We start from the raw sequence: 26,854 nt of genomic DNA on the forward strand, positions 1-26,854 counted from the left end.
AATCAAAAGCAGAGTTTGACAGGGAAATCTGAAGATCTCTACTCCAGAACGTCCTTGTGAAGGGTGTGCCAAGGCAGGAGGCTGGCGGCATGGCCAACCCTTTCAGCTGCCAGGATTTGGATTTAAGCAGCTGAGCTGAAAGGCATTTTTTAACTTCGCGGTAGTGATCTTGAATTTGCAAGTAGCCCGGCATGTGGCTGCGGGGCGTGCAGAACAGTCAAATGCATTGTTGACCTTCCCGACACAAGAGTAAGTCAGAGGCATTGGACAGGAGAACCAACTTAGGACAGATAATAAAATCTTAAAGTAATAAAGACGTTGGCTGCATCCATAGGTGTTTGAAAGGATGATAATTCCTTATGTAATCCTGCAAATGATTCATGTTTTGATTCCCCTCATTTGTTGTGTAATAGGCTAATTCATGTATATATTTGTTACAAAGGCACGTTCATTGGCAAATTATGTGAACTAATTAGCTTATTACAGAATAAATGAAAGGAGATGGAACCTAAATTAACTGTGAGGTTTGGCATGATATTAAGATCCCTTTATTGCACATGAATTTCAGCCGCAACAATAAGAGCAGTAATTACAGGTATTGTTGTCATACTGCAAATGATGAATTACCCACCTAACCAAAGTCCAATTTAATTTGAATTACTGACATTCTCAGTGGAGCAACCAAAACGCTGCCACCTTCTTAACCATCAGTGTCGGTGTGGCCAGACCTGAATGGAGAAACCCTGATAAAATGAAAGGGGGCTGGGTGGCTGGTAAGATACTCAGTTTGGGAAGAAGAGATGATTTAAGCTACTTTGCAAACCACAGAATAATCGCTTGGATGACTTCATGTCTGACTTGCAGAAAAGAAAGACCTTTACTAGCACTTGACATCAGGAAGCAATGCTTTTGGCAAAACTGGTGAGGCAGAGTTGGAGGAGCAATAACCAACAGCTGGGGCAGAACCAAGGCGAGATGAAGGGAACAAGCTGTTCCCCTGTGCCTCCTTCCAGTATTTACTTGGAAGGACTGAACTTGGAGAGCAAACGAATAGGAAAAGATTACATGGACATTTCAGGAATTGTCCATCCGGTATAAGAGAGAAGATTTGTCTGACAATTCAGAGGGGCTTTGACATTTCTGGTGATGGATACGTTACCTTTTCAGTGACCTCTTCACATGAATTTCAACTGCATTTTCTAAGGGGCTTCCTTACTTAAAGACCCTCTTGAAATTAATCCTTGGATGCAGCTCTCAGATTAATGATTCCGTTTCTGGCTTATGTTGTTCTGAGTGCATATTGCCTCTGTGAGGTTCCGCTTAAGAAGACATCTCAGTTAACAAGTTAATCAAGTAATACAAGTATCACATCTCTACCCATCATCAGAAAGCCCTAGCGAGGGAATTCTCAGAGGAGAATGCTTTGCATTCAGCAGCCCCTTTGCTGCTGTCAGGAGAAAAAGAAGAAGAAAAGAAACACCTGCTTGCATTCACGAGAGCTGAAGACAAGCCCAGCAGGTACACGACATGATAAGAATGCCCAAGAAATGAAAAGCTGAATCACCTTCTGAAGAAAGATGCCTGGAAATAGAGCAGCATTAAAGGAACTGTCTGCTCAGCAAGAGTTGAAGGTGTTATCTCCACGCTGTGCTTAGATGGAGAACTTCTCTTTGCACTTTGGTCTCACCAAAACTAGGAGTGTGTCACAGCCACGAAGGTGCGGGTGACCAGCTCAGGAGAGAGAACAGGTTTGCGAGGGAAAGTGGGGGAATTGGTGCCACCCACTTCTTCCTGGATTTGTCCTTCTCGGGTGCTTTCCTCCCGAGGCGATGGCAGGCTGCCGAGCAGGTAGGACAGCTGGCGGTGACAGCCGCCTGCCGCAGGCCACCTGCAGAAACAGCCCTTTTGTTTTGACGTGGAGTTACCTCTTCTGCGCTCGAGCTTGTCAAAAACAAAGCCCCTGGGAGCCGGTGTAAGCTATCTCCATCTAATCAAGGGTTTATTCGTTCTGACCCTGCGCTGCGTGCTGACAAGGAGCTTGTTTTGTCTCTGTGTTGCTGACTCTGCTTCTGCCTGGATCTGCAACCCTGGAGATGGACCAGCTGGAAGGTGCAGAGCTTGAGGGGGGGATTTCAGGTTTGGAAAGAGGAAGGTTCATTTGTCTCATTTCCCCGTGGTTTGGTGCCCTGTTCTGTTCCACGGCTGTTGCCCGCTTCACAGAGTTTCTGCCTCTGTTCGTCATGGTGGAAATCCTTCTCTGAGGATTTCTTCCTGCCTGGAAATCTTTCTGCTAGCTATGTAATGTGAACCGTATCTTCTGTTCAAATAAAAACAAAAATGACATGCACTTGAATGCATTTCTGCTATGGCCAAACGTAAGAATGAACTTGAAGTCCCTCCTTGTCTACACTGTCGCTTGCTCAGGAAAAGATCTCATTCAAGGAGGCAAGACCTGAAGCTCTACCATTGCTTTCCCTTAATGTGAGCAAAACCTGGAACCTGCTGGCAGAACAGAATTGACAGGGTTGTTTCTCTCAGTTCCTACTCCCACATCTTCCTCATAGCTGGGCTGTCACTCACATGGACATTAACAGGCACATTTTGAGGGCCTGTTTCTCCTGCTTTGTTGCTGGGACCTCAGGGTACCTTAACCAAGCTCCTTACGAAATGACAGCTCAGGAATGGTTACCCCGATGTCTCAGGAGTATTGTACCCAAGATACTACTAATGCGTTTGCTTGCCTGTCTACTGCAACCTCTGTTCTTCCACTTGCAGATGTTTTAAGTATTTTGGGGAACAGCCAAAGACCCACTGAGAGGGAAGGGAAGGGAAGGGAAGGGAAGGGAAGGGAAGGGAAGGGAAGGGAAGGGAAGGGAAGGGAAGGGAAGGGAAGGGAAGGGAAGGGAAGGGAAGGGAAGGGAAGGGAAGGGAAGGGAAGGGAAGGGAAGGGAAGGGAAGGGAAGAAGCCTGAGGCTTCCGACTGCAGTTGTATTTATGTGTGCAACGTTTGGTTTTGTGGGCCCCGTTCTTCAGAAGCAGCTATCACACTGGGTGCCCATGTTTTCGGAGTTCATCGAGTAGATAATTTTTTGGCCAAAAGGACTTTTTTCTCGAATAGTTCATTCTTTAAACTGAAGAAATGTGTCAACAATGCTTATCTGTGCTGAGTTTGGCAAGAAGTTTTGGCTGGGGAGGAAAAAAAAGGGAGAAGAATTCTATGCTTTTAATTTGCACCACTTCAAGATGATGCTTTGTCGCTAGACTTGAATTTGTTTTGGATCACCAAAAAATATTTCACTCTAAATGATGGGCTTTGAGTTTTGTTGCTGCTGCTTTTTTTAATTTGGTCAGCCAAATAAACATCGTTTTCTGCATTTGAAGAGCTTTCATGCTGAATACCCAATCTAAAAATATCCATCCCCTTTAAAGCATCTCAGAGTGTGCTTCCAAGAGGATTAGTTGCTTTTCAAAAAATCTCCGTCATTTTGAAGGCTAGAAGAAATAGTTCCATCTAGCACCAGTCAGAGACACCAATCCTGATTCCAGGTCTGGACCTGCTAACCTATGGGAGGTATTTGAGGGACCCAGCGTGGCACAGAAACCTACTGCAAACTCTAGTTTTGAAAGGGTTTAATCCTTCCTCAATCATAGATTCTTGTATTCAGAGTCAAAAGGGGTGCCTGCAGCAAGCCATGGCCTGATCTGGAGTCCAGTTATGTGATGAAAAAGCTACTGGTCTTGAGGTACATCAATAATTCTTATAGGGAAATCTTTATTTGGATGGATTGCCCCAAACCTGCTCCATGATCAATTGTTGCTATTGCACCTTGCAGTAGGAGCTGTACATAGCCCATGCCAAGCCAAAGGTTCAGCTCCATCATCCCCACACAACCGTCTGCAGACTGTGTGGTGTTGGCAGGTCCATCCAGGAGAGCAAGACACCCGCCAAAGCTTAGACACTGGGACACCTGCAGTGTGTTTGGTGTCACAGTCCTGCACAGAGGGCTGGTTGTTCTTGGAGCTCTGCACCCTTTGTCAATGGTCTCTAATATAATTTGGAACAATGTGTAACAATACAAATAACAAAAATCCTTGGTTTTTTGCATTGGGTCAGTACCCCAAGCTGCTGCTGTGTTCCAGACAGTGGTGTCTGGAGTAGCGCAGTCATTCATAGAATTGCTATGCGGTGCCTTCATCTGTAAGCAAGATCTAAGTCTGGCTTCAGTTCCCCTCTCCTTGTTGCAGACTCTTCATCTTTCAGCTTTGCTCTGCTATGGAACTCTGATTTATGGCTCTCTCTATGATAATGGACTCATTATTGCTGAAGCTAAACAGTTAAATACATTCCCTGTGCATGAGATACTTTACACAAACAATGAAGACAGGATAATTATCACAGTAAATCAAACCTCATGAATATGGACTGAGATGTGATCTTTTATAAGCAGCAGTCATCTGAAATCAGTGATGGTTTTGCTATCGGATGGGGATCGTGCATTATTCAGTGTGAAATGGAGACGGCAAAAGTTGTTGAGGTTTTATTCCATTTTTAAGCTTATAGATTCACTTTTGTGAGGTTCTGGGCCACCAACGACAGCAGCAGTGAAGTGTCCAACTTCATTGTATGCTGGCTGCACTCTGGTTTTCAAGATTCACTGTGAACTGGTAGTGCTGGCCAGAGATCACATTTACGTGGAGCAAATTTGAAACGTCATGAATCAAAGACAAATGCAAGGTTGCACAGTTTCCTTTTATTTTCTGTTTTGCACTTTTCAGAACAGACGCAGGCTTTGCAAGGCGCTCAATTTATAAAGAAATGGCTAAAGTTGCTTTGGAAAGGAAACAGGTCCTCAAAGTGAAAGGAAAGGAATCAGTTCAAAGGACATTACTGAGAATATAATAAAACCTGTTTTTCTGGGCACAGAGGTTACTTAACGACGTGTGTCACGAGGAAATAATTAAAATTGTGAAGCTGACTTCAAAAATAGTGATTTGATCAGCTGCCAAGCACTCTGCGTAGGGAAGGGGAATACTCCATTATTCACTGACCAGGGCTTGCTGGCCAAATCAATATGCCCGAGAGGGCACGATGCATAGATAAGAGGCTTTCAGAAATGAATACTAAAGGCCTGATAAAACTTACTGAGACCATCATAGTAATTAATAGCTCTTGCAATTTATGCTATCATTGGATCTTGTCTTGATGAGCTTTATAAAAATAAGTAATAAAACAAAACAAAAACCTTGTAGCAGGGCCAAGGAAACGATGAGATAAAAAGTAAAGAAAAACAGATAATCATGGCAGTGCTCAAAATTGCTGTTTGGTTCAGCATAATTGATTTTCATGCAGATAATGCCCATCTTGTCCCCAAAGGACCCAATTTAGGCTAAAGAAATAGAGTCTGCCTGCAAATTATAGGTGTCAATTAAGATGAACACTTCAAATGATCTGGAAAGACTTGGGTTTCTCTATATGTTGCTCTATATCCTGCTCGGGCTGGGCACTGAGTTGAACAAGCACCTGCAATCCTGAAATCAGCCACCAAGGAAATTTCTGTTTGCCAGAGCTCTGCGTTTTAGGGGTTTTGATCAAAGCACGAGATGCTGATTTTGGTTGCCAGGCTTGGGGAGGCTGTCTCTACAAATGCAGTTTGTTCGGGTAATCACAGCAGTGCAATCCTGCCTTGAGAAGGACTGGGGCCAGGCTGGAGGTTTCTATGCTGCATGTTCAGGTCTTTGAATCTTTTCAGCTTCGTTTCACACAGTAATTTTCCAAACTTTCCTCATTTCCCATTGATTAGTGGTACCTCAAGGCTGATCTCTGCAGCAGTCCAGCTGGCACTAGCCATTAGTACTTTCTAATACATAGAAAGTAATCCAGTGTTTGACTTTAGTAATTGAAGCAGTTGGAGTTTGGGTGTTGGTTTTCTCCCCCCCCGCCCCGGATGATTCTTTTCTTTTTCTTAACTGACACTAAAGCAAAAAATAACCTGCTCTTGAATTAATGGATTATAGCCAAGAACTTGCAAAAATTTTGGCAGAGCTCAAAGACAAGGATTTTTATGATGAAATTTTCTGGACATAATAAAAGAAATTGTTCTGCAGAGACCTTTGAAGTGACCCCAGAAAAAACAACGTAAACCTCCTGTCTCCCTGGGAACAATGAGGAGGTCTGAGTTAATTGCCAGCATCTTTCATCTACATCTCCCTTTTGATTTTCGCTCTTGAGTTTTAGATTGATTCTGATTAGCTTGACTAGAAGACCCGATTCTGTCCCCTATTATGCTACTATAAATCAGATGAGCATCTCTGTTACAACTGATAAAATTATTGTGGCGTGAGCAAACCAAGAGGATCAGAATCACAGAATAGAAGACATAAAAAACCCAAATATCTGATTATCTCGTCCTGCTCGTATTAGTGTGGTGATCAGGGAGTGCCTGGCTGGGGGCTGCATGGATGGTGTCCAAGCCGAAGATCAATGAAGTCAAAAATCTGTCTTTACATTCACCGGAGTGAGTTTTCTGTTGAATCCTTGCAGTGATAGGGGGATCAGACACAAGACTCGGGGCTTTAGCGCTCAGCCTCATAGGTATTGATGGGAGACAAATGATTTATCCCATCCCTGTGTATGAGGTGAGGGGCTGAATGAGCAACAGGAGGGACCAGACTGAGCATCACGCAGGATCTCCCATGGCTTAGAGGACAGCTCTGTCCCTCAAAGGCAAAAATCATTTCCCCACGCGAAGGGGGCAGCATCTCCTTTCCCACCAGGTCTGCAGCGTGTGATTCCAGTTGGCAGCAGCCCCCAGGACAACCTTGCCAATCATCTTAATTGAATCTTTCAGCTATTTCCCTGCAGCTGCCAATTTTAGCGTGCCACGTGTCCTGCACATCTTTTTCATCAGAACACAATTAGGAAACGTGTTTCTTGCCGTCTTATCTCTGTTGATAAATAATTGTATGTTGTATTTATTGGAAGCTTTGAACTGGTGCATTTGGAGACGCTGCTTAATATGTCTGTCTGTGAACAACCATGGCTTGAACAGAATTTAATTACTGACAATGGATTTCTGAGATTGGAAAGCACAAGAAAGGTGCTCCAGGTCCCTGGAAGACATCTGTAAAAGGCTTGGAGGGCCAAATGCTGGAGCTGCAGTCAACTGGATTAATCAGATTGGAAACTGAAGAGAGGAAGAAGTCATTTCTGCTTACTGAAGTAGGTGGTGTTGCATTCAGGCTGCCCCAAGGGAGGCACATGAGGCAAAGCAACACTGAAAAAATACATCCCTGTTCTTGGGAGAATAGCGAGAGTTGCTGGCTTTCCCTCTGAGCTCATCTGGTCTGAGAATAAATGTGTAGGATCAGACTGTGCACTGCAGCACTGAACCTTGCACCAGGTGCCTTTGTCTTGGTTCCGAAAACAAAGAGTTTAGTTCATGCCACATACACCAGCTGTTGGCAAATTCAAATACTCTGGTTCCCATTTACACCAAGGCCTTGCTGGGGATATGAAGTGAAATCTCAGGCTAGATAAAAAATGTACTTGTAAAGTCATTCGAAACACTTTAAAGGACAGCATGAAAGACCAGAGCATGGCAAGAATTGGGCTGTAAAAATCACAGACACTGTTTCACTCCAGACAGGTGGCTGTGCATGTGTGTTGTCCTGCATTTCTCCAGAGCTATTTGATTTTAAAAAGAAGGCAGATGTCTGTGAGCACGCTGTCTTACAGGGTTGCTAGTACTTGCTAATCCTCGCCAGCTCAGGAATCCTCCTCCTAGGTACTGCTGCGTTTATACTGGGTGGTGAGTCCAAGAATGAATCCACAAAGATGTCAAACAGGAGAACAAAAGCCCAGCAATCTGTTTATCCCTCCTGTATCCCTTTGGTTTACAAGTGAGCAGTAAATAATGCAAATTCTAATTACATCTTAAATAATCTGAGAGCCGGATGAGCTCAGCCCTCCAGAGCAGAAATGTGGTGCGTTGATTGATTCTTGCTGAAATGCTGTCTAGCGTGCAAGAAAAATCCCTCTATAAGTGTTGGTTGGCCCTGAGTGTTATCCCAGCAGCTGTTTCCCAGGTGGGGAGCTGGCAACGCCTGCAGCAGCCAAGCAGCAGCCCTCAGGTAACTCCTTTTGTAGAGAGGGCTCTGTGTTTAATCGTTTTAATACATTCAATTTGAGGATTGCAAGCCAAATGCAAATTTGGTGAAGAGGTGGATCCAATATGTTTTGAGTCCCTGGGCTCATTTTTCATCCCCAAGTGTAAATGGCTGGAGCATCTGCTGTGCCAGCTGTGGCAGCCTGACTCGGAAATGCCCATCAAACAGAGAGAAAGGAAGGGAGAGGGCTCCGAACAGCACAAAGGAGACTGTTTCTTAGGTAGCTGATTTGGTTTAGCCTTGTGTCACCTCCCACCTTGATCCCTCCAGTTTCCCCATGAACCTGCACAGGGATCGAGTGCAGGAGTCGATCGGCTGCTGTGCACAGCCCAGGCAGGTGAGGAATGCAGCCGAAAAGAACTTTGCTCTCTATAAATGTTTCAACCGTGTTAAAGGGAAGGCAGGAAAGGGCAGTTCGAGTTTGATTGCTTGTCCGTCTCACGCCACTGAACAGACTGATTACTGCCTGTGTCTGCCCAGACAGCTTAACCCCTTCTCAAGACTCCACGGTGAATAATAGCACTTGGGTCTACACAAAAAAAACGCTTCTGTTGCTGAAAACTTTGTACCGTAGATTGATCTCTGGTGTTCCTGCTGACCAAAAGCATTCTTTTTGGTTTTGTTAAACCCATGCCAGCAGCATAGCATTGCTGTCTGATACCTATACATCACTAACCAGCAGCGAGGTTGCGATGCAAAACAACATCTAATGTGTGTAATGAGGAACAGGAGAGGTGGGTGCAGTTTGTGTAAATGCAGCCAGCATCTCATCAGACCTGATTGCTCCAAGCCTTTAGCAACGCTGACAGAATAAAACAGCTGCAGAGACAATTTTTACCTGCTCTTTGGCAGATCATGTTTATTGGTTTTAGCATGGAGCTATATTCGCTTCTTCCCCAGCTGCATGGTGGGTGGTAAGTTGTGTGTGCTTCAACATGGCAAGTGGGTTTGAAAACTTGCAGGTAAGACATCACCACATTGGGCTTTAGGGTGCGAGGAAGCTGGAGTCAGGGGTGTTTCTCTTCCAGCCCCCATGAGCTGATGTGATGGGCTCTGACAGTCCCTTGAGTAAAAGAGGAGGAGAAAAATGGCAAAGATTCATATCTGATTTCCCTGCCCGTGTTTTGCCCTGATGCTCCAGATGGGACAAGAACGGTGTTTTATTCACTGCCTCAACAGCAAGGGCTTTATGGATCAGCTTTTCTGCACACGTCATACAGAAAGTCCTCTACACCAATGAAGCTTCATCCTTGTCTTGTTCACAGCAAGATAATTCACAGTTCCTTCACTGCAAACATGGTTTAAATCGAGAATGATGCCACCAAAATTGGAGGCAGGCAGCAATTCGGGGTTTATGCTAGAACCACCGACACTCACATCAGGCATAGCAAATAGGGTACGTAAGTGTAAGTAAATTCAGACAGGAGCTTTGATTTTCTTGGAAATTGTGCTAGAATTTCAGCTCTAGGACTAGTAGCAAGATAGCACTAGAAGCTTGATATGTTTTATCTAAATAAAAAGTGTAAATTACATGGCAGGATTCGCTGTGCTCTGCACACAGCCTGTGTGGTGTTAATTAAATCCTCAGCTTCTTTTTTAGTGGAAGGAAGACTGAGAAAACGAGTATGAAATCAATTCTACATTTAATTAAAGTAACTCTCTTCCATTCAGATGCTTTCCCACTATGATACTGGTGATACAGTTGTAATGATGAGCCAGTAGGAATCGCAAAGAAATTGGTTTTACAAAAACAAAATTGGCTTTAAAGACTTAGGAATTTTGGGGATAACAAACCAGGAGCTCAAGGTAAAAGCTAAGGTCTCTACACTGAGAGGCTTTTGCCTCTATAATCCTTCCTTGGAATTTCTTTGCACTGGCTCAGAACCAGTGTTTCAGATGGTTTATTGTAGTGTTTTATCATTTTAACCATTTTAATTCCTGTGGAAACCTCAGGCCAGTCCTTTGGTCACACATTGCTGCTCTCGTAAACCAAGTGGGAAAAGAAGTGCAGCGGGATCCTGAGAGATGCTGTTGAGTGATGAGTACCAGGCACTATCAGAATATTGATGTTTACTAACTTTTTGGTTCACTTTTGTTCTTACACTTTCTTTCTCTGTCTTCCTGTAGGTTATAACCCTGGAAGGATGGGTTGACATCATGTATTATGTGATGGATGCACATTCTTTTTACAATTTTATATATTTTATATTGCTTATAATAGTAAGTATGAACTGTGAGATGCTCCCATTGCTTGTCCTTGTGGGGTAAAGTTGCTCCCTGGGCTTTTCACAGAGGAAAGCCAGCTGGGATTCAGGGTGGGAGACCCTCCTCCCGCCATAAAGCGTAATCATGCAGGTTGTGATTAGTGCTGTGCGGACAGATTATTGACTACAACAATCCCTTTTAGTGTCACGTGTGATGCATAGTTACAGCTTGTCAAGCCATATGGTCACCCCTCCCTCTTACTCTCCCAGTCTTGGTCTTGTCACCTTCATGCGTCCTAAATACTGTGCCTTGGCCAAGCAACTGCTGATGAGAACAGAAAGTGGAGAGGCTGTATCCTTCCTTCCTTTAGCCTCCTCAGTGTGCCAGAGGACACCTCATTTCAAACTGTTGAACTTCTCCAGAGCCCTTTAAATAACAGTAATGCACCTTTTCAAGGTCTCACAGTGCTATTGTTCCTAAAGACAAGATATTACTCACTGGAGGTTGCCTTCAGAAGCTGCCATCTCATGTTAGGAAGGTTCTTTTTTTACAATGGGCAAAACCTTCTGCAGAGGTCTACATCTGTGGAAAAGTTAACCGTTTTAGTCTGGAGAAGAGCAGAGGGAAAAATACCATATAGGTATCAGGTAAGACAGGGGACAGAGGCACTTTGAAGGGCTGTTGTGGCTGGATGTTCTTTACATATAACTCCATCCTCGTCTCTGTGGTTTTGAAGGCCTTGGGAAGTCAAACCACCACAGCTCCCACCACCAATGGGAAAGGCATGGACCAGAGCAGTGACAGAGTTTCCCAGTGATGGATGGTGTGCTGAAGCCAGTGATTTTTGAGCATTTAGAAATGGGCCATGCATAGTAGAGATTTACGCTCCACTCTTTTGAACCCTTCTCAACATACAGATCCTTGCATAAAAGCCAGAAGGTGACTAATTTCCAAGTCACTTGCAGCTGGGAATGGCACCCTTGCTGCTTCTCAAAGAGTATCCAGGCTGATATTACAAACTGGAGAATCTCCCGATGGCTTCTCCTGAGGATTCAGTAGACAATGGCCTAGATTAAATCCATACGTTTTCTACTGAGCTTAGCGCAGAGGTTTGGCCATGTAGACAGTGATGCTTTCTTGACGTCAGTCCCTTCTACGCCTACAGGCCCTGATTCTCTGGTGGGAATATTTGACATTTTCCTTCAGCTGATTTATGAACCCAAGTGTCAAAAAGCCAGTTTGTGGACTCAACAGCTGAGGGAAGGAGGTAGCCTCATGTCACTTCGCATTCTTGTCCTTGGGACTTCATTTAGAGAACCTGGTATCACCCAAGAACATGTCAATTCAACCAGACAATAAATCAGGCCTTTCTAGGAGCACTGAGTCTCCTGAAGGTACATTTCTCTGTGTCAAAGAGACACAAGAGTACAAGGTCATAAATGCATGGACCCTGATTGTCCTCCTCAAAATGAGGACACACCGTGCCAGGGTGTGCAGTGACAGAAGAAGAGGCAGCTTCAGTACAGCACAAATTGGACTTCAGACTATCTTTCCTTGCAGGCTGGCCAGATGTTTACTAGTGATGTGGTTTGTGGTGGTAACTGATTGCGTTGTGTTTCATTCACCTTGTGTTAGTAGCAAATGTCATCACTGTTGAGGTGAGGAAAGCAGTGAAGGCTGTTGTTAGCAGCTTGTTTTCCCATTGCCAAAATAATTTAACATGGCTTAGAAACAAATTTAGCAGCTCAGGCACATGTTGACATAACATTTGGTGAGCAGACCCTGAGATTCGGCTTGTTTGGAAATCTCAGGATTTCTAGGAACCACACTTTGAGTCCGATCAGCATGTGGTGGTGAAGAGCGTGTCTTCCTTTGTCAAGTCCCTGCTAATTCCTTTCCCTGTGTTTTCTCCAGGTTGGTTCCTTCTTCATGATTAACTTGTGCCTGGTTGTGATAGCAACACAGTTTTCTGAAACAAAGCAGCGGGAGAACCAGCTGATGCAGGAGCAGCGGGCCCGTTATCTCTCCAACGACAGCACAATTGCCAGCTTCTCGGAGCCAGGGAGCTGCTACGAGGAGCTGCTCAAGTACATCTGCCACATCTTCAGGAAGATGAAACGGCGGACAATACGCCTTTACAATAACTGGCAGAGTAAGCGCCGGAAAAAAGTGAACCCCAACAGCACCACAAATGGGCAAAGCCACCGAGGCAAAAAGCGCATCACCTCCATACACCACCTCATCCACCACCACCATCACCACCACCACCACCACTATCACATCAGCAACGGGAGCCCTCGGGGACCATGTTCCAACCCTGAGATCTGCGACCTGGAACTCAAGGTCATGAAACCTGGAGGCCAGTTGATGCTTCCTTCTCCATCACCCAACTTGCAGAGCCCTGCTCCTCCTCCAGATTCGGAGTCTGTGCACAGTATTTACCATGCAGACTGTCATGTCGAAGGACCACAAGTGAACTGTAAGTCTTCCAATGCCCCTGCAAGCATTAAACTGACTGCTGGACTCTCCAACCACGGCAACATGAACTATCCTACCATCCTGCCTTCTCCGACTAGCAAAGCCACTTCTGTTGCGGTTCCTAAAGGAAAGAAGAATGGCAATTCACCTGTGGCTGTGGTTAATAGCCCAGTGAATTTGGGCACAGATTCTTACGGGAAGCTGCAGCAACTGGTAGGAGAGCATGGTAAGGACGAACTGATTTTTTTTGCTTAGGAAAATTGCTCAAGAGTTAAGGTGTTAATGATAGCCATGGATAGTGCTGAAGATGGAGGTGGTTTGTGAACGCTGTTTGAGTGCTGAAGTAGGACAGGCTGGGGGACTGAGTGCTCAGTTCCTTCTATTCTGGTATTTGCAGTCATTGGGTAAAGCAAGACACAGGTTGGTCCGGGCAGTGAGTTCGGGCCACTGCTGGTGGCCTCTTTCCCGTGGTTACAAAGCAGGTGTTTCTGAGCTCCTCTCATGTGCTTAGTGATATCCTGGAGGTTCTCCCTCTGTTCCCAGTCAAGAACAGATCTATGCAGCCCCGAAATTACATCTCTGGTGAATGACGGACCTGCTGGCTGCAGCCCTGCAGCAGAGAAGCCCCAGCTGCTGGGAGATGATACCTTGAGAGGGAAGAGCAGGTGGAAGCTGCTGGAGAAGCTTAAGGTATAGGAAACATAAGAAGTTCAAGACAGGGAGGCACTGAAAGAACTCAAACCAGACACTTCTAGAAACCCCTAGTTCTACTCTGACACGCCCCTGAGCCTCTAGATTTCTTTCTGGCGAGAAGGAGCAGGAACTTTGGTGGAAGGTCCATGGCTGCTGCAGGGTTTTGCTCATGTGTGGGCAGGTGTATAGGAGAGCTGCAGATCTCAGGCTTTCCCTCTCGTCTCTCCCGTATGCAGAAGAAATGTGAGACTGAGCATTAGTGCAGATTTGGAGATCCCTTCAGTCTGAATGAACGAGGAGCATCCTGGGTTCTCTTTTGTACCTCTATCTGGTCCCATTCTGTACAGACTGCAGCCACACCAGCACTGCTAGTTAGTGTAGTTTTATCTCCATTCACATGTAAATCCCCCACCGCTAGAGCAGTGATCACATGCAACACTTCGGTTTCTATTTTGCAAAATGTTTCCAGTCCTCATGACTGGAGCTAAAGGCTGAAAATAGAGTCTTAAGCCCTCAAACAGTAAAAAGTCAAAAAGATCTGGCTTCTATTTTTTATTCTCTTTAAGCAAAACTCATCATCTGTTTTTTTCAATGCCTGTGTTTTCCAAAACTGTTTATCTGCGTGTGCATGGACACAAATATTTACCCTAGTGATGTGTGTGCTGAAAAAATACCAAGCCTAGCCTGGGGGGCAGAGGGAGGTCACAGTAAAGGTTGTTTGCCAGATAGGTTGGGTGCCTTGTTTTTGTTAATATATTTTTTTTAAGTGACCATACAAAACGGTAAAGTGAATTGTTTATAGAAATTGCCTTCAGCAGACATTTCTGTGTGTTTGGGAGCTTAGCAGGAGGGCAGAAAGGGGCAAGGTTAGTTGCAACGTTCTTCTGTTGTTAAGCAAGGCCTTTTTGTGAATCACTGGTTCATCTTTAACTCTGCAAGTTAATGCAGGTTTTTATGAGAATGTGTGTTTACCTTGACATAAAAGCCCAGGCTCTGCAGAAGTCTGGAACTGGGAAAGCAAGGATGAGCAGAAGAGCTGTGGTTTGGAAGGCAGTGCTCAAGTGAGAGGTTTGGTTCTTTGTGCTTGCAAGGGGATCTGGTGCTGGGGTCCTCTTCAGAAGAAAGCCCCAGGTCCCAGTCCCAGGTGTGACATCCCAGGGCCACTGCAATGACTTAAGAGATTTTCTCATAACCCGTGGTGTTTCTTTGAAAGCTGGAGGTTACATGGAGCTGCTGTTCATTATGCAATTATACTATCCTTTTTTTTACAGAGGCATTTCAGCCCAGAGGATGCTAAAATGCTTGAAACAAATCTCCTGAGGTTGTTTTGTCTCTGTCAGAAGTGTCATATCTAGGGGAAGGGGTGGGTGCTGCAGCTCTTGGCTGATGAGTGGCAGCTTCTCTGGCACCTCGAGGAGCACAGGGACTGGCAAGAGAAGCCAAGTCAGCCGGGTCCATCTGGAGACCCCGTCACACAACATATCAGTGCTCAGCTCTTCCCTCCATGGCTCTGGCTCTTTCCAGACCCTCCTTCCCACTCCAGCCACACCAACAGGGCTGAATCAGATTCACTTCTGCACCGCGATCATCTTCATATAGCAGGGATGAAGGATGTGTCTTACAGGCTTCAGGAGGATCTTTAAGTGCCAAATAAGCCAGGTCCTGAGAGTGTAGCTCTGCCAGGCACAGCTCCCTACTCATAATTCTCCATCCTAGCCTAAACATAGCAAAGGAGCCATGTTAAATCCCTCCCCTGTGCTAGATGGGGAAAGTGAGGTGGGCTCACAAAGCTCACCTGACCCTCCTGACCTCAGCCTCTTTGGGCAAACAGCTATTTCGCTTGATTCTCTCTCAGCTCTTACAAGTCAACAAGCAGAGTCTGTTCACTGCAAGACTTGTGCAAGGAGAGCACACAAGTGATAATTGAGAGCATTAGGGAGGCATTAGCAGCCAGGGTACTCAGAGCCCCAGCTGGAAACAAGGTTGGTGTCTGCTGGGAAAGATGCAATTGTGGGAGAGAGTATTCTCTTCCCTTCTTTTGTTGTGGAATTGAACAGCATAAAGTACAGCCTGTTCCTCCGTGTTCTTGTGCCCTGCAATGCTGGGAGGTTATTTTAGCAGGCAGCCAAGGAGACTCTGGTATTTTGAAGACATCTGCGGCGCCAGTGTTTTTCATATGATTTTTAACACTTTGATAGCATTAAAAGATGTCTTGCAAGCCCGCTACCTCTGCTCTCCGTGCTACCGTGGCTGTGCTGCAATCTTTCCTCATCAGATGGGTCCTTATCCGAAATACCACGCTAATGTGCGGTGCTGCACCGGTGCTGCTTGCAGGTTGAGTAAGGGGGCAAATATCTCTGATCCTCTTGGTATCTTTGATGTAATGACCAGGAGGAGGACAGTCCTCTCTTGCAAGGCTGTTCTGAAAGCCAGTGATGTGTGAGTGACATTCAGGCAAGTAAAATACATTTTGACTCTTGTCACAACCCAATTTTCGACCTGATGTGGTGCTTTTGTTTTGTTTGGTGCTGCCTTCTCTTTAAAGATGTCCTCAAGTGTCAGGCAGGAGTGTCCAAAATCAGCAGCATTACTGCTGGGTGAGCTACAGGCTCCTGGGTCCAGAGCCAGGAGCATCCACTGCCTTTTGCTTGGTGTCCCCAAAATCAGTCCAAGTGTTCCCATCCAACGTCCAGCCATGGGCATGTTGTGGGGGAAAACTCACCTTATTTCCCTGAATCTCAAGGAAAGCTTTCATTGACATTTCAATGGGTATTTTATAGGATGGATCCCATGCCCACAGTATTGCATTCATGTTGGTTTTTATTTCTGCCATTAATATCTGGTTCCTAAATATGAGAAAACCTGGAATTTGGTTCCTAAATATGGGGAAATAAAATCTGGTTGCCGTTCCTCCCACATCATCCTTGTTATTACACTTGCCCGTATTGTCTCCGTACCCTGGCTCTATGAGGGCAGTCAGCATTTCTCCTCACACCACAAAACATGTGGCAATGTGTTGGATTTTAAAACTCCCTGAACACTCAGTCCTGTGCCTCAAGCAAAGAATTCACCTGAGCTTTATTAAAGTCTGAAGGAGACTGAAGGGACTACGTGACTCTCCGAGCTGTGATCTGTGGTCTGTAGCCACCTTTGGTCCATTTCTCCCTCTCCCTCCTCATTATTAGCTAAATGGAAGCACTATCTAAATTGGGTATAGCAGCTTGATAGCGCTCAGATCACCACTAATGATGTTAGCCTGGCCAGATATAATCAAAAATAATTGAAAGTGAGAGGTGTGCCAGTCAGTCTTCACCCAGCAGAAGAAGACAAAATGTCTGCCATGTTCTGTGGAGAGAGGCCCCACGTCCATGAAGGGGCTCAAGGATGGGTGTCAAGCCTTGGAGAGAGGGGAAAAGTCACACAAAGCAAGAGCTGCTTGATACGATGGGTGGCCTGAAGGCTGTATGAGAGTGTTACATTGGTTTAAGGATGCAGCAGAAGTCACCCTGAAGAGAAGCTGCTAAATTAATGTATACTGTGATTAAGTTACAAAAGACGTACCCGTCGTTAACCAATTGACGTGATAAATGCTTTCTGACCACCTGCAAAACGAGGGGATGTTTTTCAAGTTTGAGATCCTTCTGCATGACAGGAGGGAGACAGAAGATTATGTAAAACATTGTTTAGAAGCAGGGTGCTTAGTTTATATTTAAGCAATAAGTTATAGATGTATTGTGAGTAAGAAACTAATCGATTATAACTAAAATCATCAATTATTTCTTAGTATAGATGTGTGTCAAAGTTTTCCAAAATTGTAATAATTATGTGACTATAAGCAACGCAAGAGCATCCAGTCTATGGAGCACTTATGGAGGATGATCCCCAGTGTTCCCTAGCACTGATAAAATAAAGAATGCCGCTTAACAGTATAATTGACTCTGCTGTTCAGTTTATTTCTCCGTTTCAGCCCTGCCCTGGCCAGGCCGAGCGGGGACACGTTGCTGTCCGCCATGTCGGGGGTGCGAGGTGGCTCACGGTGCGTCTCCCCTTGCAGGTCTGCGGCGGACGCCCAGCCGGCTGTCGGGGCTGAGCGTGGCCTGCCCGCTGCCCAGCCCGCCGGGCGGCACGCTGACCTGCGAGCTGCAGGACTGTCCCTTCTGCGCCAGCCTCCTGGAAGACCCCGAGTTCGCCTTCAGCGAGTCCGACAGCGGCGACTCCGACAGCAACGGCGTCTACGAGTTCACCCAGGACCTGCGGCACGGCGACCGCAGAGACCAACTCCAGCAGCAGCCGGGCAGGAGGAAGAGGAAGAAGAAAAAACCCAAGGAGAGGAACAAGGTGACCCGCCTGTGGAAGGCTTTTGGCAGCAAGCTGAAGAGGATTGTGGAGAGCAAATATTTCAACCGGGGGATTATGATAGCCATTCTCATCAACACGCTGAGCATGGGCATCGAGTACCACGAGCAGGTGAGTGTGGGACCGGTGCGAAGAGCCTTGGGGGGTCTGTGGTTTCATGTGCTCATGGCGTGGTGGCTTGCGGGGACCCTGAAACCATGCCAGAGGAGAAACAAGCGGTTTTCATGCAAGTTGGAAACACCAAATGAGGCCGAGGGCCTGATTCTGGAGACGTGTGATGAGCAGGAGCTGGCAGCACTGCTGAGGTGCGGAGACTTGTCACAGTGCGGCTCAGAGCCCGATTGCTTAGGTTGTTTGTTGTGAATTATTCATGTAAGTGTGAATTGTTCTGATGGAAATGCCCCTATGGTGGTGCACAGTGGACCTTGTAGCGCAAATAAACCCACACAGAAGTTTCTTCTTTGATCTTTTAATCTTGGACCTTTAACTAAAGACTTTAACCATCAGGCAATGCTAAAAGCAACAAAGAAAAAAAAAATTAGTTTCTCCCTGGAGGCTCCAAAACCTTTCATTTTATCTCATAAGGTGCTAGTAGGTCTTTCTGTGAAGTGTTTGGAGGGAGGAGAGAGAAATCATGCTGTTCCCAGTATTAGTGTGAGTATGGTGATGGCAGAAGGCGGCGCGGCAGCTGAGGACAGCTTGTCCTTGTGAGCTGATGGAAGCTCGAGGGGCTGTGCAGTGGGAGAGGGAGGTGAGTCATCCGCGTACCTCCAGTTGGTCACTCTGGGGAAAGCTACGCTTTTCTGGGCTTTTATTTCTCAGAAGAACTGTTACTTTCAACTGTTTGCTCAAGACATGCTGTGTAATTTGTCATGTCGCCTCTGTATCAGGTGCAGAAAATGCATCCTCGTGGGACCAGGAGATCCTCATACTGGTCTTCTTTGAGGTAGATAGTCAAAGGTTCATCCAGAGTTCCCCAAAATCTCCACTGCAGGATCAGGACCAGGTCAAGGTTATTTCTACAGCTGTTCCCCCTCTCTGCCTTGGTCTGTGTGCTTGGAAAGGCAGGCAGAGTCGCATGATACATCCAAAGGGTTGTTGGGCTTTGGAACAGGCTGCCCAGGGCAACCCTTTTAAACCCTGGAGGGGTTTAAAAGGTGTTTAGATGAGGTTCTCAGGGACATGGTTTAGTGCTAGAGTTGGGTTATGGTTGGACTTCATGATCCTGAGGGTCTCTTCCAACCAAAATGTTTCTATGATAAGAGGCTCCGCATTTTCCTCTCCATCGTTTCCCAGGATTAGGGCCTGCTCAAGACCATTGCAAACAATCCTCCAGAGTGCTGCTACTTTATTTTCTCTCCACTTGTGTGCTTTAAACCCCTATATTCTATTCTGAGACTTTCTCTTTCAGAAAAGCAACTACTCAGCTAAAACACATGAACCTCAGCTGTGCAACAATAAATTAGTTCACACTTACAGAAAAGAGTGTCCAAAGCCAACAAAGAAATAGCTGTCGCTGTCAGCTTTCTGTCTGGTTAGTTGTTCCACAGCAAGTTTTAAAATTAGGAAATACACCTTGTCAGTAGTCATTGAATAGGCCATTCATTCCTCGTGGCGGCTGCGTTTCTGCATGGATAGTCTTTTGTCAGGCAGATACAGCTTTGTCAGTCCTTGGATATTGCTGTGACGGGTGCTGGGGGAAAACCTTAGGCAGGCTGCACCGAGAAAGCCCAGGGATCACATGGAGTCTGTCGGCAATCACTCGTATAAAGGTAAATTGTGATAATTGCAACCTTACTGCTAACGAAGGAAAACTGTAGCCAGCAGGTTTATATTTGATTTTACCTTGTAAAAGATTTGCTTTAAACCATCTCAAAGCCAATGGCAATAAAGATTCTGAAGCTTTTGGCTACGGAGCATAGGGCTCCCGCCAGCTTTGCTTGCAGGTCCTGCCCAACATGGGCCCAATAAAAAGGGAGGAATTTTGAAGTGAAACCTGTAAAAGTTCCTCCACGTGCCTGACTGCAAAGTGTCTCTGGTACGCAGCGGGGATAACAAGCCATGGAGCTGTCAGAGCCCAGCTTGGAAACACCTCACCCAAGCACTCTGCTATCAACCGAGTGACCTCTGGGGCATCACCAGAGCCTGAAGCACTGTCTGAAAGCCATAGAAAATGGCTCTAGGCTCCCAGACTGTTTGGCATGAAAGTCTGGAGCTTCTGTGAGCAAAGCGGGGTGATTACAGAACCCACTGCCCTCCTGGTGTGAGAATTGGCTGCAAGACTTGGGGTGTGGGATGGGCTATAAGGAGGAGATGCCTGAGCAAAGCTGACACAAACCCACAGCATGATGTTGGGGTGAAGGGGAGATGAGAATGGCTTATTTTGGGCATGCCATGATCCTTATCAGGAAAAGCAGTTTAATCAAAGCTTTTGGGTTGAGTGATGAATGCTACCCAAGTGACTCTGCACCTCTCCTCAGAGCAGGTATTACAAGGTGTGAGCCTTCTTCAGGCTGTTAACCAGCTGTGGGTGTTGCCGTCGTCTCCTTCTCCATCCTCCCAAGGGCAAACCTGGACATTTGCTCTTCGTAGAACAGCTTAAGCAGGTTCCTTGGTCCCAACTTGTGCTGCTTGTTTTCAGCCATTGACTGGTTTTATTGAACTGGGCTGCAATCAGTGCGGCAGCCCCAGGGAAGCCCTTCCCAAACCTCACTGTCTATAAGGAAATGCCCAGTCCCTTTTATAAGAAATTATTAATGGCTGCTTGCTTTTCTTTTCGAGCTTCTCAGACTTCATAGTCATCAGTGGCTTTGCAAATAGATGGGCACACCATATTAATTTTTATTTCAGAGTGCTGTTCAAAGCCAGGGCATCAATCCCTCTGTGTGTGTGGGAGGGCTGGAGGGTACTGAACAACATATGGCGTGGAAGATAGAGCAGTACAGGTCCTTGGTGCGTTATCTCGCCTTTCATCCCGGGACATGGCATCGCTCTGCTGAGAAGTCTCACGGAGCCCTCTTGAGGCAAGCGAGGATTATTGTCCATGTCTTCTGGGTGAGGAAATTGAGACTGCGAGGTGCTAGGCTGGAGGTAAAACCCAGTGGGCTTTGGGCTTTTCTGCCGGCCCTTATTGTAGCCACGGGGCAAGGGAACATCTGTGCTGCAGCAGCGCTTTGGTAGCCCCCTCTGACAAGGCAGGAAGGTGATCTGTGCACTGCTGCAGTCCCACATGCTACTTCTAGATAAATGAGAGACCTGTCTGTATCCAAATGCCCTCAAGGCTTCAATACATGTTTTTATGGGAATTGGAAGCTTGCAGCAATCTCCTCACATGGTTACTCTGGCTGCTCTGGGCCAACAAAACTGGCACTACCCCATTTAATGCATGTAGCCCACATAACACCCTTTTAAAAAAGGATCCTGTCCTATGGCTAAAGCCATAACCCCTGTAGCAGGTACCTGACTCACAGGAATGATGAAGAGATGCTAGAACTGCTTTGCACAGACCTGCCTTGTAGCAGTCCTGCTCTTCTCAGAGGCAGATGGAAGGTTCCGTGGCAGCACAGCCGGTTTGCAGCAGGAGATCCGGGTAACAAGAGGCAACTGATGGTGGGAAGTGAGTTTCTTTGGGACTCGGGTCATTAGCAGCAATCGGATCCTCCCGCACAGCGCATCATGGGGTTAACAGCCGGCTCTGTCTCCAACTGCTGCCCTGTACATGGCTGGTAATTAGGAGGTTACAGGATGCTGCTAGTTAGCAGCAGCACAACTTGTATTTCAAAGGTTAATTGACTGAAGTCCCTGGTTTGTTTGGGGTTTTTTTCCTCCTTTTGTGCTTTATTTATTTATTTGTCTATCTCCAGCACGAAGAGGCACTCCCACAGATGAGGAAAGCCAAGTACAAAGAAGGCAATCCTTGCATTAATCTTCTAGGCAATTTCGATATGTTGGATGATGTTGTTATGCATTCGTTGCAGCTGACAGTTCTCCAGAGTATCGGAGAACGTGCCATGGCACTGCAGCCACCGAGCAGGAGCAGCGCGCTCCAAAAGCGGCACCTCTGCCGTGCCTTGGGGCAGCGGGATCGATGCCCAGCACGGGCAGGTCTCGTTCCAGGAGCTGTTTCCAAGTGCTTCCCTGCCACCGAAAGCCAGTAACTTTTTGTCCCAGAGTCAGCTCCTGTGTGTGCTTCACTGACTGGTCTGAAGAAATAATTGCTGCTTAGAATCATAGAATCATTTGAGTTGGAAGAGACCCTCAAGATCGAGTCCAACCATTAACCTGACTCTGGCACTAAACCATGTCCCTAAGAACCTCATCTGTACTTCTTCGATCTGCCTCGATTCCCAGCTCCCTGATTGTCCAGGAGAAGGACAGAGTCCTGCTCATTTGTCCAGGAGAGATGCTGGTGTTATCTCTGCTGAAGGGTGAGCTCTGAATTCATCTCTGGGACCTCTGGTTTAACTTGCAAGGAGAGACCCATACTTGGCTTCCCAGAGGAATTTGCAGAAGTAGCTGTTGATACTTGTAATGATTCCACATAAAAGGCTCAATTTACATCAAATGGCACTAGAAATGCTATTTTATATTCACTTCTCAGACGAGAAGTACAAATTAGTATTTGTTCCAAGCTATTGCTGTTCAAAGAGCTTTTAATTGCTTTTCTGATCCCTCATCCATGGCGTTTCATCCAGAGCAGCTGTCTTTGGGGTAGGGTGGAGCTGACCTTGGGGGGTACCCAGTGGTCCATTCCTTATCAGTGCAAAAAAAGTATTGGTTTCGAGTAGCACATTTTATTATCCTAGAGTTAAAGCAATTCTGTGTGATTTAAGGTAGCAACTAGCTTCTCCAGTGACGTTCTATTTTAGCATTTGTCAATTTTGGCTTGAAAAATTGGTTTGGCCTGGAAAGCTCTGCACTTACTCAGAAAGCAGAGGAGAATCTTTCAGCAGTTTAAAGCAAATTGCTTAAATTCCTCTTGAGTTGTGAGTCAATAAAACATTATCCTGATCTGAGATTCTCACTTGCAGCTAGCAAAACTTGTGGACTCTTCAAACTTTCTGCATGATCCAATTTTGAGAACTCACACACTGGGCTGGACTTGAAGCAGATACCCCTAGACCAGGACATGAAAATTCAGCCCACTGTGTTATGCTTATTGCATAAATGATCTGAGACTCGTTCTGCCCTTAGCTGTCCTTTGTTCTATGTGCTCGGGCTTTGTCAGCTGTACCAAGCTGTCCATCCCTGTTCCCCTCCCAGGTCCCAACAGTAAGAATGGGGTGGTTGGCTTTCCCCAAGCGTTGCTTTGGTAGGGAACCAGTGTTGGTTGAGAACATGTGGTGGGTCTTCTGAGTACGGTGACAGAAATTTGGCTCATTCAACAAACACCTTGTGCTAATCTGAATTCTGTCCCCACCTCTTGGGAGGAAAGAGAAGGCCTTTGTCTGAGGGCCTTGGGGAAGAGAGGTGTTTCCCATCTTCTTTTGTGCCCCAAAGATCATGCCACTTTTTTAGTGCTCTTCAGACCACCTTTATCCAGGCTCCCCTTTCAGCCACTCCGTCAGGACCTCAACAAACCTGGAAACAGTTTGGGGATCCCCTCTGCATAGTTCAGGCTGCAAGGCTTCTGACCAGAGCCAGCAGCAGCTCTTACATGGAGCATTTACACCTCGCAAGGTGTCATTCCCATGTCAGAGGGAATTAAGGATCAGAGGCAAGATAGCATGAACTGATGGCAAATGTTTGCAGTTAAAAGCCAGGTGTCCTGGCTCAGGGCTGGATCACTGTTTGCTGGACCTCAGCGGCTTTTATGGCAAAGGGTGTAAATCACATTTTCCATGGGGAGCCTCCCGTGAGTGGTGTTCATAGAGCCTTCTCTCTCTCTCTCACTCTCTTCTGCAATTTCACTGACTCCTCCACTCCTCTGTTTTCCTTCTGCTGGATTGTATGTTCTTGGTATATTTTTTTTTACTATATAAGGGAAAGCATACTAGAGATCCTTCCATTCCTCTGCCTCCTACCAGACAGGAACAGCACCTCTCCAGTGCAGAAACTGAGGGTAATAACTCACTCGAGTGCTGACATACTGAGCAGTCAGGGCAGAGTCAGGGGAACAACAGAGCTAGTCATGGCCAGGGGGGGCTGCAGTCTGATCTGGTTCCTATAGATGTGCTCATTAGTCTAGGGAATAATATCAGGATATTCCCCGTGGAACTGTAGGCACGCTTTACCACCACCGATGATTCAGTTCCTTCCCCACGCTTGCACCATTAGTTGTTCTCTGTGGTGAGGGATTGGCTGTATAAATCACATCTGCTCTCTGCCACGATGACAGACTCCTTAAGCAGGTGATGGCAATGTGCTTCCCGGCATAAGCTGTTGCATGGAGACTGGAGATGTGCACGGTGCCGGGAACAGCCCCACGCCGTGTAGCACAGTGTACAGGACCCACCAGCTGTGTTTCTTCCATCTGGATCATGTAGCGAGTCAGCCAAGACAGTCGTGGTGCCCTCCAGGGCTTCCGAGACTGAATCCATGAAACCCCCATGCTTCATAAACACACATGATGGCAATGGGCAGTTATATATAGAATGCAGACAGATTGTTTGCATTTCAACTGGCAGGTAAAATAAACCAAGTGTAATATAGCCGCAAGAATGAAAGCAGAGTGCACTTGCCAGCTGCATTTCATCACAAAAATGTGCGTAAATCACAGCCACGGGCGGCCAGCTTCAAATGTTATACTGACGATGGCTCTAATGTGCTCCAAGGCAGGGAAGCCTGACACAGCTGGACAGTGGGGTGTTCGCTTTCCACGAGGGGAACTGCAAGGAGAGAGGGCCTGTGATGAAGAAGTCGGCTTTCACAAGCAAAGAGTGTGGTGTTGCGTTGAGCCTGTGCCTTCCTGCTGCCTGTCAGCAGATGCTTTTCATCTGGGAGCGGGTTTGGTGAGCGGGAACTTGGCTTTGATCGGGTAAGCCGGACTTGGGGTGAACGCGCTCCATGCTCCGAAGCCAGTGTACCTGGCAGTGCCTTGCCTGAGCGAGGACAAGACTGCAGTTTGAGGATGAGCTCGAGTGTCTGGTTCGTGGCAGCCGTGATCAGTGGTGCCTGCAGGCGACACGCAGAACCCCAGCCAGGTCCCTCCCAGCAGCGCTTGTCGCTTTGGTGCCGCACATGGCAGCATCTTCCCATCCTTCCAGCTGCCTCCGGGAAAGGTGGCTGGGCCGCAGGGACACGAGCAGGGTTAGCACAGAGCAGCAGAGGAGGAAATGCAAAAGGCTGAGAGCCAAACCTGCCAATGGCGGCAGGAAAACGTGCTTAGACATCATTGTCCAGGCTTGGAGAGGGATGTGCCATGGAGTGGTGGGAAGCAAGGAATGAACTGGATTGTCTCAGGAGCTCTGGGGAGGATACAGGAACACCACCCCCCACATTAGCAGAAGCTGTCTCCTCCTTTCCTTACACTCCCCTGGTTTGTCTGCATTCATCTTTTGTCTTCTTGGAATTTGTTTCTCAAGACAAGGGTTGCATTTTGTTCTGTGTACACCACCTCGCAGTGCAGGGCTCCCGGTAGATGTTATTGCAAATAATAACAGTGGGAATGGGAGCAGAGCGCTGCACCTCTCCCAGCACCAGCTTTAATGCCTGAGGGTTGCAGGTAGACTCTGTGAAACTGGGTTTACACCCCAAATTCAAACCAAATGCAACAGGAGTGTAACATGAGGGGATGTGCAGATAAGAGGATGGGGAGGGCAGTACATGATGTTGCTGTGCCAGGGGCTGGCGGTGCCTATATATTGGTGGTTCCCAACTGTTAGGAAGCAAAGTCATGTTTCATTTAATACTTTTGTGCATTTCCAGCCACTCCCTTTGGGTGATTGCTTTCTCTGTAGACCTGGAAAATACAGAAAGGCTTAAAAAATAGATTTAACTGAGAAAATGTTAGGAAGGTTTGGAAAAGACAGTCATGCTACACTCAAGAGCAAAGTGGGGCTGGTATTTGGCAGTACATACAGAATGATGGCAACTTAGTCTGAAAGCTCAGTGTGGAGATGCAGTGGTATTGCTGAGGTGTCCTGGGTACCACCCTTCTCTGGGTACCTCGGAGCTGAGGGGCAGAGCAGAGGATTAAAGATGCTTAGGTAGCAATCCAGCTCTGTACAGCACAGCAGAACCACCACTGCAAGGAAAAAAAGCAGGTCATGAATTTTCCTCAGGTTTTAACCACGGTTCTCCAGTTGGGACAGTGAGGTTTTGCAGAATTATGAATGAAGCTTTAAATGTCTCCTTGAAACCTCCTTCTGGATCTTTTGTTACAAGACCAGGATGCTGTTTGACAAATTATTTTGGGAGGTGAGGGGAGAAAGCTGCATCTGAAGGGAGAGAGACTCTCACTCGAAACCGAGGGAGATTTGGCATGCCTGCATGCATTCTTTTAAAGCTCTATTTTTGTTTGGTCTGTCTGGTTTACAGCCTTAAAGACAGCCTGACTCCCAATTTGGGAAAAACACTGTGCACAGGCCTTGTAGCATCAGTGGTAAAGCTTGTTAGAGCAGGAGTTTGCCACCCAGGATGGGGCAGGAGCACCACTTGGCTTCTTTCCCCCAACAAAGACATTTCCCAGGAATTTTCGCTCCTGCGTGATGCCTGTACAAGTGAATAACACCTCCTCTCTCCCTGTCCTGTCCTTGTCCCATGCACAAATCCAACAGTTTTTAGTATGGTGTCCCTGGAGAAAACAGCTGAAAGAGAAGTGGTTTATTTATTTTATATGCTCCAAAGGGAATTGACTTTGCTGCAGACAGATGGATCCTGTAGTTCTCCGGCTCTCAGCATGACTATACATGGACTTGTCTATGCTTTAAAGTTAGTTTGGATTCAGGTGGTTTATGAAGCCAGCTCTACCTGGAGCTTGGTGATGGGACCAGGGCAACAAAGCCCTGGCTCTGTG

The 26,854-nt window shown here is 46.5% G+C and overlaps 1 protein-coding gene across 3 annotated transcripts in view; it reads left to right on the forward strand.

The window, feature by feature from the left end:
• Positions 1-26,854, forward strand: part of CACNA1H (calcium voltage-gated channel subunit alpha1 H) — a 120,498-nt gene that overhangs the window by 25,039 nt on the left and 68,605 nt on the right. For all 3 annotated transcript variants that reach the window (XM_071814943.1, XM_071814944.1, XM_065850450.2), the window contains exons 6-8: positions 10,294-10,386; positions 12,286-13,075; positions 17,597-18,009. In XM_071814943.1, the coding sequence (XP_071671044.1) occupies positions 10,294-10,386; positions 12,286-13,075; positions 17,597-18,009 (1,296 nt within the window). The remainder of the gene's footprint in view (positions 1-10,293; positions 10,387-12,285; positions 13,076-17,596; positions 18,010-26,854) is intronic.

Source organism: Patagioenas fasciata, chromosome 15 (assembly GCF_037038585.1).
Source record: "Patagioenas fasciata isolate bPatFas1 chromosome 15, bPatFas1.hap1, whole genome shotgun sequence".
NCBI lineage: Eukaryota > Metazoa > Chordata > Aves > Columbiformes > Columbidae > Patagioenas > Patagioenas fasciata.